Raw genomic sequence first — 12,319 nt, 5'->3', positions numbered from 1 at the left:
GTATATCCACAGAAGAGCCATAATTGTGTTTATTTTTGCCGTTATACAGCAGTAAGCGTCCGGTTTGTGTGCACACTGCAGCGTTGAAGTTGGCGCTAAATGTGTTGCACAACACTACGGCGAGCCTGAAAGGCCAAACATGGCGAAAAGCGTCGAGAATTAAAGAACGTTTATTTTTTTTCAAAATAGCTCAGTAAAACAATTTTTTTTACAGCAGAGGTTTAGGGTCACATATTTTTGGGGAACAAAAGCTGAAAAAAAAGAATTCTGTGAAAAAAAGTCAGAATTTAAGGATTTTTTTATAAGAATTTTGACTTTTTTCACATAATTCTTTCGAGTCAAATAAGATATAAGAATCAGTAAGAGTCTGTAAGAATTTTGACTTTTTTCACAGAATTCTTACTTGAAAAAAAAATCAGAATTCTGACTTATTTTGACTTTATGTGTTTATAAATCTTAGGACATATCTACAGATGAGGATAAGGACCAAACATCAGAAATTAAAGTCAGAATTTTGAGAATCGTCAGCAATTGTGAGAATAAAGTCAGACTTATGAGTTTATAAAGTCAGAATTCTGAGTTTAAAGTCAGCAGTTCTGAGAATAAAGTCAGACTTCTGCGTTTTAAAGTCAGACTTCTGAGTTTTAAAATCAGACTTCTGAGTTTAAAAGTCAATTAAAGCTTTTTGACTTCTGCTTGGGCACTTCACATTATTGCAGTTGAACAACTGTAGGTACACAGTTTGAACAGCAGATGGCAGCAGATTGACATGTAAACATTTGACCCTTCCATGCACAATCATGTTGCAAGATGCAATAATTTACATTAGGCAAAGTTCAAGTAGCACAAAATTGACAAATCGGGCAGCAGTAGACCAGCAAAGAGGTCCTCGCAAGCTAAAAACACAGATTTTCTCTATGGACTTTGGTGCAGAGTCCTCAAGAGTGGGTTAGATGAGGTAAAAAGGTCGTGGCCCAAGTTGTAAGTCCATTCTTCATGTGATGAACTTCATACAGGAGTGCAGAACCTCAAAGCCGTGAAGTTCTCGAAGTCTGTTCACATGCCTGGGCTCGGACTGGCACAGCTTGCCCAGGGCGATCGCCGCGTTCTGTTTAACGGTCGTCCTCCTCGCGTCGCCCGCGGCGCGGCGTAGCAACAGCAGCACGATATCGGTGCCCAGCAGACCGCTGGCGACACCCGGCAACTCAAGGCAGTGGGTCAAGCAGAGGGCGGCGTTTCCCGCCACTACGTCATCACACCCGGAAGCCAGAAAACGACGTAAAACAGACAGTTTTTTATCCCACTTTGCCAGCTCCTGCCGAGCCAAACGGCTGGCGGCCGTGCACACCGCCAGAGTCTTCATGCCGTATTTGGCGGCGGTCTGGCCTGGTCTCTTCAGCGACCGGCACATGGTCCGCACCACGCCGCTCTGGACGACGCGCTCGACGGCCTCGGCGGACTGAGGGAGCACGGTGCTCAGCACGCCGATGGCTTGGGTCACAACTCCGCCGTCGCTGTCCCCGAGCAGTCCTTGACAGATGTCGCAGAGTGAAATAGCGTGGTCCTGGACGGCCGGAGAAGTCGCCGCTGAAAGGCTGATGATCAATCCGAGCACGGGGTAAAGGATCTCCTTGAATCCGCGCTCGCTGCAGTGCCTGACGGACAACAGGACGGCCTTCCAACACTCGGAATCTTGAGCAAGTTGATGACGGATGACGTCGTCTTGAGCCAAACGGCCAACGGCTGAAACCAGAGCGGGAAGCACGTGCCGATTGGACTCGCCGATGTTTCTCAGGATTGACGCGAACGGCTCAACGACGGCGTCGCTCGGCGCGTTCCTCAACCGAGCGCGCAGTTTATTTTCCGCCGCAAAGTTCTCCAGAACGTCGACCGCCACGCTTTCTCGCTGCTGCTTTGCGATGCACGCCATCAGGTTCCTCGCGAGCGCGGACGCGTCCAGGCTCTCGGCGGCTAACCGTCTCGCGCGAGGCGTCTGCGCAAACAAATGCAGCAACGACAGGCATTCTCCGCGCACCGCGGCGCTCTCCGACGCTAGCAAATCCGCGGCGGCTCGCCTCGCTACCGGGCACGTCAGTAACGTCTTCTGGTTTTCGGCGTTCCCGTCACAGATGGCCCTCCACAACTTCAGGACGGACACGCACAGCGCTCGCCCGTCCTTGTCTTTTGTTTTCTCCAGCAGGGAGCTCCTCACCGCGTCGTTGCCGCTGATGACGCTAAAGCCGCCGTTCAGTCTGAAGAGGGTCTGACCCGTCGAGTCAGTCACAGCCTCTAACAGAATCTGCAACCCTCCGCGGTAGAAGAGCGTCATCTGAGCAGGCTTCGAAAGCTTCTGGAGGACCTCGGGCACCGCCGTGCCTTTGCCCTCGCCCTTTTCGAACTCCCGCTTCGCGTTCACCTCCTGCGTCTCTCTTTCCTCCTCCATATCGACCAGCGCGTTGTGCTCGTCTACCATTTTCTTCCGTCCCGGTTCGATATCCGCTATCTTCCCGAAGCAGCGTCTCGACTCGCCATAGTCCTTCAACTCCAGGTAGGCCTTGCCCATGTGGAAGTAGGCTTTGACGCAGCGGTCGTCGCACCTCAGCGCCCACTCGCAGTCGCCGATGGCCTCCTTGTGCTTCCCCAGCTTGATGTAGGACTGCGCTCGGTTGGTGTACAGCTGCTGCATGTCGCGCAGCTCGGCCAAGCCGTCGCTGTAACACCTCACCGCGGATTTGTAATCTCCATCGGCGTAAGCTTTGTTCCCCTCGTCTTTGAGCGCGAGCGCTTTCTTTTCCCGGGCGGCGCGCCGTCGTTTCCTGTCTTCGGCGTCTCTCTCCATGTTCTTAATGAAACTCTCTGGAGTTTCGCTCGCAGGACTAAACGGTGGCTGCGAGGTCGAGTTCGGGGTGTTGATTTTAGTCTTGTTGATTCTCGTCCTGCAGGGTTCGTCCATGGAGGCGATGTAGCAGTCCGCCTCTTTGATTGCTTTTTGCCTGGTTTCAGCATCGGAGGAGTTTAGATCCTTCACCAGATCACTTATTTTATCAACGTTCTTCAGAGCACTCTCAAATTCTTCAAGTGCCTCCATCTTTGGTCTCGAATGCCAAGTCAAATATCTGTAGTTGGTGTTCGTTGGTGTTTTCCTCTTCGAGTGGTGGTGATTTAAAGCACTTTCGTTTACGTCTTCTCTTAATAACAGTTGGGGTTTTGGTGATTTATGGCTGTTGGGATCCCTAATGTTGCATCGCTGCCTCCTTTAGCCTTAAACTTCCCTTTACCTTAACTTCCTTTGTCCTGTCTTGGTGCTTTGTCTCGTGGCCACAGTCATTTACCAGTTCAAAGGAAGTCCTTGCCTTTGAACTGATTCCAAACACAAACCGAAGGCCACTTTTCAGGACTGGAGTTGAACGAATGGTGAAGGTAGAGAGTTTCAGGAGATGATGAGAAGAGAATGAGAGTGAGGGGAGGATTAGAGGAAGGGAGGATGATGGGAGGAGAGGGTGAGAAGAGGATGGTGAGATTGAGGAGAGGGTGAGAAGAAGATGAGATTGAGGAGAGGGTGAGAAGAAGATGGTGAGATTGAGAAGAAGAAGATGAGATTGAGAAGAAGATGGTGAGATTGAGGAGAGGGTGAGAAGAAGAAGAGATTGAGGAGAGGGTGAGAAGAAGATGGTGAGATTGAGAAGAAGAAGATGAGGTTGAGAAGAGGGTGAGAAGATGGTGAGATTGAGGAGAGGGTGAGAAGAAGATGAGATTGAGGAGAGGGTGAGAAGAGGAGTTTGAGGAGAGGGTGAGATTGAGGAGAGGGTGAGAAGATGAGATTGAGGAGAGGGTGAGATTGAGGAGGGTGAGAAGAAGATGATGAGATTGAGGAGGGTGAGAAGAACATGGTGAGATCGAGAAGAGGGTGAGATTGAGGAGAGGGTGAGAAGAAGATGGTGAGATTGAGAAGAGGGTGAGAAGAAGATGAGATTGAGGAGAGGGTGAGAAGGAGTACATCTTTTTAGTTTCATCAAAATTAAACACCCACATATAAACACTAAAATAAACCGGAATCAGGACAAACACAAAAGGCTTCTTTAAAACAAGGTTTTATTATTAATAATGTACAAAAACAGTGGTCAGGAGGCATGTTATATTACACTGTCAATAATTCTATATATATATATATATATTTATATATTTATTCAAGATAATACAGTACCATGACGAATATGAAGACTATGAACATTTCGTTATATGAGGTTTATAAGGATTTATAACGGTGTCATCTGCAAACGGGTGAACGTCTCACAGAATAATACTGTATACATACTGGATTATTATGGTCTACAGGAGGGATTAGGGTCCTCGTGTGAGAGCAGTATAGCAGCCCGGACAATGTGTATGTGTGTGTGTGTGTGTGTGTGTGAAATACATGGCTACTTCATTGAGAAGAAAACGTACTCAGAGCAGGGGTTCAATGCAAACACAGAACGAATAAATAAAAAATAACTTATAATAACAATAAATACTCTTATGTACAGTCAAGGCAACATGATGCATAGCATCTAACAGAGGAGTTAAGTTTGAGGATTCATCAGAGCATCGGTGTGTGAGAACTGCAGCGACATGAAGGTAAAAATCATCACGTTATTGGTTATTTTTTAATTCTCCTCTCAAATTAAACTCAAATCACAGTACCGGTGTCGTCCAGCAGAGAGCAGCGTCGACGAGCTCGTACTTTTGTATTTTTGACCGCGCAAGCGTTCAAGCACGACATTTAAAAGTAGGTGAGAGGCTGACTGAATAGAATTATCTATTGGTTGTTGAAAGGTCGAGTAACTCTCCTGCACCAAAGTCCATAGAGAAAACCATCGATTTTACACCACAGTACACAGGAGGTGTTGATCCACTGCTGCCTCCGTTAGCGAGTTAAAATGAGTCATTTTGTGTTTTCTGTGTTTGAAATCCTCAGTGACTTAAAGTGACCACACGAGGCAGCAGTGGCGCGTCCCTGTGAGCTAAAAATGTTGATCTTCTCCATGGGATTTGGTGCGGGAGAGTAACAACGCAAAACAAAGTTCGGTTTTCTGTTATAAAAGGGCAGAGTAATGGAAACATATCAAGCTTAAGAGCATATTCTTGAGCTAGCAAAATGTGCTAGTAATATGTAACTGGGTAGGACTTTCTGGCACAGCATTAAAATGGTTTGAATCCTACTTGAAGGACAGGGACTTCTTTGTGTCTATAGGTAATTACACAAAAATGACACGTGGAGTTCCCCAAGGCTCCATCCCGGGGCCTTTTCTGTTAATGTTAATCAGATAATGAAAAGCAACAAAATATGTTACCATAGCTACGCAGATGACCACACAAATTTACATAACACTATCACCAGGAGACTATGGCCCAATACAAGCACTGAGTAGACGCATTAAGCAAATCAATGATTGGATGGAGCAGAATTTTCGGCAATTAAACAAAGAAAAAACTAAAATTATAGTTTTTTTGGAGCCAAGGAGGAACGATTAAAAGTTAGTACCCAGCTTTAAATCGTCCTGCTAAAAAACCACAAACCAAGCCAGAAACTTAGGTGTTGTCATGGACTCAGGGCCAATTCCAATTCCTATTCCTATCTTAATCCTCAATCTTAACCCTCAAGATCAAGCCTTAATCTTAACTGGCCCTCAAAACCAAGTGTTGAGGGTAATTTTGTCACTTAGAAATGGGACACCCCTTAAATGCAGATACGATACAGCCCTTAAACTTGGCCCTCAACTTAATTTTTTATGAGAATCGGGACAGCACTTACACTAGAGGGAGCGCATTTTTGAGATTGAGGGTTAAGCAAGGAATTGGAATTCAGACCTAAAACAGTCAAATTAATTTAATTTAATTTAAAAAAAAAAATGTTATATCTGATTTTATAAATGTCTCTTTCTATGCTTTTTAATGTTTTATGTAAAGCACTTTGAATTACCTTGTTGTTTATAGCCTAGCCTAGCCTAGCCTAGCCTAGCCTAGCCTAGCCTAGCATACACTTAAAGCCACAAGTCATTCTCTCTGAGGACATTTCCTGAAACTGTGTTGCTGTGTTTACCGAAAACCCCTCTCAAAAGAAACAAGGAAAGAAATTAATAACATTTTTTGTGCCGTTAACTCGATCAAGACCAGTCGCCTGCAGCCGATTGCTGGAGATTTCCTCGAAGAGGAGTGAGGAAAAAACTACGTTCCTGTAGTTCTGTCTTAAGGTGAAACAACGCACCTTTAATAAGCGACTCCACAGCTTATGTCTGCTTCATTTATGCGTCGCATCTACGAAGCCAACGGCGCACAGCTGTGAGCCGTTACCACAACGTTTGGTTTGAATTTGCTACCAAAACTGTGCTTTTACTGCTTTACGTCGCTCGGCTTTGATCAAAGCCAGAGTGCGTCCTTTTGTGCGATTTCAAAGAAAGGTCATCGCTCCGTAACAATGAGCTGCGTCCGATGGGATTTGTTTTGGACCCGTACTCGCGATAATTGTGTCGGGTAATTGTTCCGATGGTTTCTGTTCACAAAAACATCAGATGGTGTAATTGGAAGCAAATGTGAGGATCATGTGTGGGCTTGGCTGCGAGCATTCTTCAGATAATCTTCAACGACGACAGCGAAACAGCAACGAAAAAAGCTGGAAGTCTTTCAGCGAGCTTGAATAGCGTGAGGCCCCGAACCCGACTGTACTCATAAAAAAAAGACCGTAGAGGCGCTTTGATATCGTGTAAAATGCTCGTCAGGCGGCTATTTTTAGTCGAGTTTTCAAAGCAGCCGACACACAAAGATTGAATGAACCCAGTCTCGTCTCTGACACGGACAATATAGCAAACCCGGCAAATAAAAATCCAATACTCAAATGAGTCAAGGGCTGGAGTGTGAATTTGCTTTTGGTGCCACAGTATATATATGTTTGCATATATGTGGTCCACTCATGTTTCATAAACCGGCAGGGCGAACTGAGGTGAAGCAAAACTGTAAAAAATGTAACTGAACTGATCCCTGAATCCATGCGAGTCAACGTACAACACCATGGAACTCATAATAATAATGATGATGATGTAGAAAATGTAATCATCTGCGTATATAAATATATAACCCACAGTATCTACAAATGAATATTTTATATGAAGGCAGTTGGGAATCGCACTCGCGGCAAACTTCACAAAACTATTGAAATGCTCAAAGTTTATGATAATATCTTAAAAAATACACCAAAGTCCATTGGGAAAATTGAAGCTAACGTCCAGGCGGCTAAAGGTTTGTGTTGTCACTGAGATAAATCTACAAAATTTAAGTCAACGCACGGTAGTGATTAAAAAGAAATGAGTTATTATTTATTGGTTAAGTTGCACCTTTACCACCCTTCCCTTCCAAGTGTGTTGAGGAACCTATGTAGCCTTCAGTTAGCACCTAGCCTGAGATGTACTTCCTGGGCAAACGTCCTTAGACACCATTATTAGCTAACAAGAACGTTTGTTAGCTAATAATGCATAGAGGCATTTTCAGTGCTGGTTTTTAGCTGGTGGACCATGCTAGTCCAGCATCCAAAATGGCCGCCTCCGTAGAGCTAATCTCCCTCCAGATATAAATATAAAAGGCTAATTCTCAGGTAACGAAAAACAACAATTATACACAATCAAGTGATTCTACATATTTCATTTTCAATCATTGCCAACTGAAATTTACACAAAGACCCTTTAAGGGAGGTTGGTTTTATTTGGTGATTCTTATGCTAGCTAAGTGGTTAAAATCTGTTTATCTTTGCGTCCTTGAGGCCATGTACCCTTCTAAAGTTTAATGGTCATAACTCTGCTCTGTTCCCCACATTTACCACCACATTTTACTGCAGTCATTACTTATTTATACTGCACTTCACACTGTTATAAAGTTATCTTAGGAAAGCGGTGAATGCTACGGTGTGAATGCTTCCTTCCTGTGCAGGAAGCTCGTGCACTCTGCTCCACAACGGTGACATTTTAACTGCTTTCACACTCTTGTGTTGTTTTAAGTTCGGGTCGACCGAGTCGTATCATGTCGCAGCCGATCTGAAAATAGTCCGCGTGGTGAAAGGCTGTCATTGACGGTGATGTTTGGCTCATGTCATGACTATATTTGTGACGGCATCCTACTACGATCCACTGACAGAGTTGTAAACAAGCTGTGCTAAAACGAGCGCTGACTGAGGCCCGAACCGCAAGAGACTGAGTTAGCGGTTAGCAACGCAACTTTAGCTTTGAGCCTAGCTGTTCGGGGGGGGGGGGTTTTTTGCATCATATGTTCATTATTGTGAACTATATAGCGTTCCATATCAAAACAAACACTTTTATTTGGAAATTCACCAGGAAATATTGTCACAAATGACTGTTTTTGTGATATCACGATGGAATGTTGTGACATAATTTTAAGCTAATATTGCTCACCACGACTGAAAAGTAGCGTTCTTTTTGCTTTTTTTCCACTTGACCTGCCTTCTCTTGACCAGACGAGATGCTAACGGCGATGGTAATACAAAAATTAAAGGTGCCATATGTAAGAATGTGGCCAAAAACGGTTACTACATTCAAATTCAAAGTCCTTTTAGTAGTAAATGCTTTTAGGCTTTGTTTTCTGACGTAACTGGCAGCCCGTGGTTGCTCGGCAGCTGAGACTCTACTGACTGCAATGTTGGTAGACGGCGGTAGACGGAGTGGTAGGTGGCGCCACATGGCAAAACATGATTTCAAAACATAAACATGATTTGCAGTCTGCAAAAGATTTTTTTTAATGCAAATATTTTGTCTGTAGTTGTTGGTGAGTTCAGTTTGTTATATGAACATTATTCCTGAGTCTCTGTGACATATTACTATTATATTATATACTTTAAGTAGTACTATGTGTACGACTGAAGTCGCATTAAATGTATGAAATTAACTTTATTATTAATAATAAGTCAAATAGTGATGCACATTCTCTTGCCTCATTGTTGTCGGACCCAACTTGGAATAATCCACCTTTCTCAGGAAGGATCATTGAGACTTTGAGAAGCACAAACTGTTCCCTGTGCTCAGTATAAAACCACAGTAGCTCTGGGGGATGCACTTAAAAAAACTAGTTCACCGTGTCCAGGAAATCTCCTCATTATATGTACAAATCCAACAATAGTTTGGTGCCAAACCGAGTGCACGTAAAGGAGGTGTACGCTGTTTGCAGCGTGCGACCAATCGCAAACACGCAGCCGTCTACTGGCAGCAGAGCAACATATTTCACAAACGAAGCGCAAACTATGACACTCGTGAAACAATCCAGACTTAAAGCAGCAGCAGCAGCAGCGGCCAGTAAAAGCCCCATAGTGTCAATGTGTACGCTAATTTATAACACCACTGGCCCCGTCATTACAGCACGAGCAAACACGTATGTGACTTATATATAATATTTTCTTAAATTAACGCTGTGGCCAGATGCTCAAAATTGTCAGGAGAGACAAAACAGGCTAATGTTTGGGGGGGCCCCGAGGAGGAAACCAGGCCCCTGATTGTTGCTCTTTAGGCAGCAAAAGTCCTTTCTTACCAGAACAGTTAATAATCAGTTCACAACACTAGTGCTACAGTATGATGTCAGTGTACAAAAGCACAATCAATGTAATGGCTTTGACTCTGCTGCTGCCAAGAGTTTGCGGACCTGGTCACTGATATTAAAAAATAACAATAATTCAGGAAAAGACAAAGGGTTTGCCGTCCTACGAGACCCTCAGGATCAAAAATTATTCGCAGATATCACATCACTAATTACCCCTCATACAATTTCCAGTGAAAAACCTCCTTAAATCTGCCTAAATTCAGCTACACCATGTTGCTCCATTTGGATAAAAGGTGAAAACGCAAGATTTTCTCAATTTGACATGGTGAACCTCTAATATTTTGCTGCGTTCCATAAAAAAACTTTACTGTTAACAGCACTTGTGTTGCCTTTGTTTCACAGGAAATCTGGCGTAATTAGCTGTCGTTTAAGCTAACAAGCCTTCGTGGCGTAAGCTAGCGTTTTCTAGCCGAGTTAAATGTGAACCGACACTTGAATTAACGCGCTTTGCTTTGTTTTTGATGTAACTTCAGACTCATTTATGGTGGACATGTAAAATAATAGTTTCCAAACTAACTTTTTTCCCCTCTGTTTAGCTGGGGTTGCTATTTGGTTATGGCTGCTAGCTAGCAGGCTAACTGTGCCGTCATTTTCAGTTAGACTGTGATCGGGTTGTGTTAACAAGAAGAGTAAATTAAAGATTATTCCACCTTAAGTACAAGGTAATATACAAAGTTGATGTTAATCACCCCTCATACAATTTCCAGTGAAAAACCTAAATCGGCCTAAATTCAGCTACGCCATGTTGCTCCCTTTAGATGAAAGGTGAAAACGCAAGATTTCCTTAATTTGACATGGTGAACCTCTCATATTTTGCTCCATAAAAAACTGCTTATTTTACTGTTAACAGAACTTGTGTTTGTTTCACAAAAAATCTGGCATAATTAGCTGTCGTTTATGCTAACTAGCCAACAAGCCTTTGGAGCTCAAGCTAGCATATTCTAGCTAAGTTAAATGACGCTTGCATTTATGTGTTTTGCCTTGTTTTTGATGTAACTTCAGACATGTAAAAATAAACAAACTTTTTTCCCCTCTGTTTAGCTGGGGTTACTATTTGGTTAAGGCTGCTAGCTAGCAGGCTAACTGTGTTTGCAGTCAGACTGTGATTGGGTTGCATTAACAAGAAGAGTAAATTAAAGATATTTCCACCTTAAAGTACAAGGTAATATACAAAGTTTATGTTATTATTCATATTTATGTTACAAATTCCAATCCAAAAAGTCAATATTGCGGAGTTTGGCGCGCAGTATTCGGCGAAACACTGCGAAACCCGTCGAGTAATTTATACCGTTGCCTTGAATGAATTATTTGTGCGTACAAATTGTTGTTTACAAAGGAATTAGTCATTGGTTTGGTCCGTTGAATACAGAAAGCTGCTGAATGGACTCACTGTAATGAACGGCTGCCGCTTCACAAACAACCCGAGCAGAGTCTTCAATAAGTGATAAGAGCTTAAAAAGGAGTGTCTTTGGATATCGTCTTGCACTCGCATCACAGGACGGTGAATATATTATTATTTATTTATTATATACTGGCTCAAATAAATAATTAGTGAACACAGTCAAATGTTTCCCTTCATACATGCTGGATATTTCAGCCGCAAAGTTTTAACATGCAGTCATGCAGCTTCTGCACTATTATACGATAAAACGACCCTTATAAAGAATTTATAAATGGGTTATAATTAGGTTATTAGTTGTTATAGTTTGTAAAGATAAGCAGAAAATATGTGAGTGCCGAGTGTTCACAAAATGCTGGATTTTAATCTTGAACATTAAAGGGTTCAAAGGCAGATGAGAGATCTTTAACCACGGTTACCATGGCAACCCGTGTACAGATCAAAAGCGGGGCTGAATGGCAGAAAAAGCTGAATTTTAGCTCCGATTTTCCTCGACAAGGCAGATATTTTGTGTGAAACCACTGCCAAATAGTGAGCCGACATGAATCTGCACTACGAAGCCTCAGATCTTCTGTCGTAATTAGTATTTCCTATAAGACACTATTTTATACCTGCCTTTAATCAGATATTTGCCAAAGTTACGAGCCAATAATAACCTTTCAGCATCAATGGCATCAATGGATATTTAAATATAGCAATTTAATGGCTTTGATAGTATTGTTTATCATTTATTGCCAACATATTTAGCTGCCTGCCAATGTTCGTGTCGCTCACTTCACATGCACCTAAATGCTCTATTTTACCATTTTGTAAATAGTAGCGACTGATTGGTCAGATGTCAGATGGGTTGAAGCGGTAACAATATCTTGCCAAATAGTGAGACTGTGGCTACTTTTTCTTTGGTCTAATAGTGGATGGATTTGATGAAGAAGAGGAAACGATTAAGGACAAAAGGACATGAAACGGAGGTGGTTCATGTGTCCCTCAACACGATGGAGAGCGGTGGGGAGAGGTTTTGGTCCGAAACGTCGTCTTCTTGGAGTCACGATGACAGCCAAACATATTGTGCGACACAATATGACGAAAAAAAAAGTGTATAACAACGGAATAACACACAAAAAAGTCGCCAATCGACCATCTTGAATTCTGCTGAGACACTGTACTCTGAGCTTCTGTCTCAAACATGGCTGCCAGAAGGGAACTGCATGACCTGACCTTCAGCAAGTTGAGTGTCGGACCTAAAACGTGATCGAAGCTCCCATCCACATAACCTGCGCTGGTGCCGCC

General features: G+C 43.2%; 1 protein-coding gene across 1 annotated transcript; it reads right to left on the bottom strand.

Annotated features, from left to right (window-relative positions):
* Nucleotides 1-994: 994 nt before the first annotated feature.
* Nucleotides 995-3,088, bottom strand: LOC310925989 (tetratricopeptide repeat protein 12-like; the record flags this gene model as incomplete). Its single annotated transcript, XM_083888074.1, has 1 exon — nucleotides 995-3,088. One exon carries the CDS (start codon nucleotides 3,086-3,088, stop codon nucleotides 995-997), a length of 2,094 nt encoding a protein of 697 aa, XP_083744200.1.
* Nucleotides 3,089-12,319: the final 9,231 nt, after the last annotated feature.

This window comes from Microchirus variegatus (genome assembly GCF_963457635.1).
Source record: "Microchirus variegatus genome assembly, chromosome: 4".
NCBI lineage: Eukaryota > Metazoa > Chordata > Actinopteri > Pleuronectiformes > Soleidae > Microchirus > Microchirus variegatus.
Note: the sequence above shows the minus strand (reverse complement) of the source record. Positions and strands in the feature narration are given on the sequence as shown.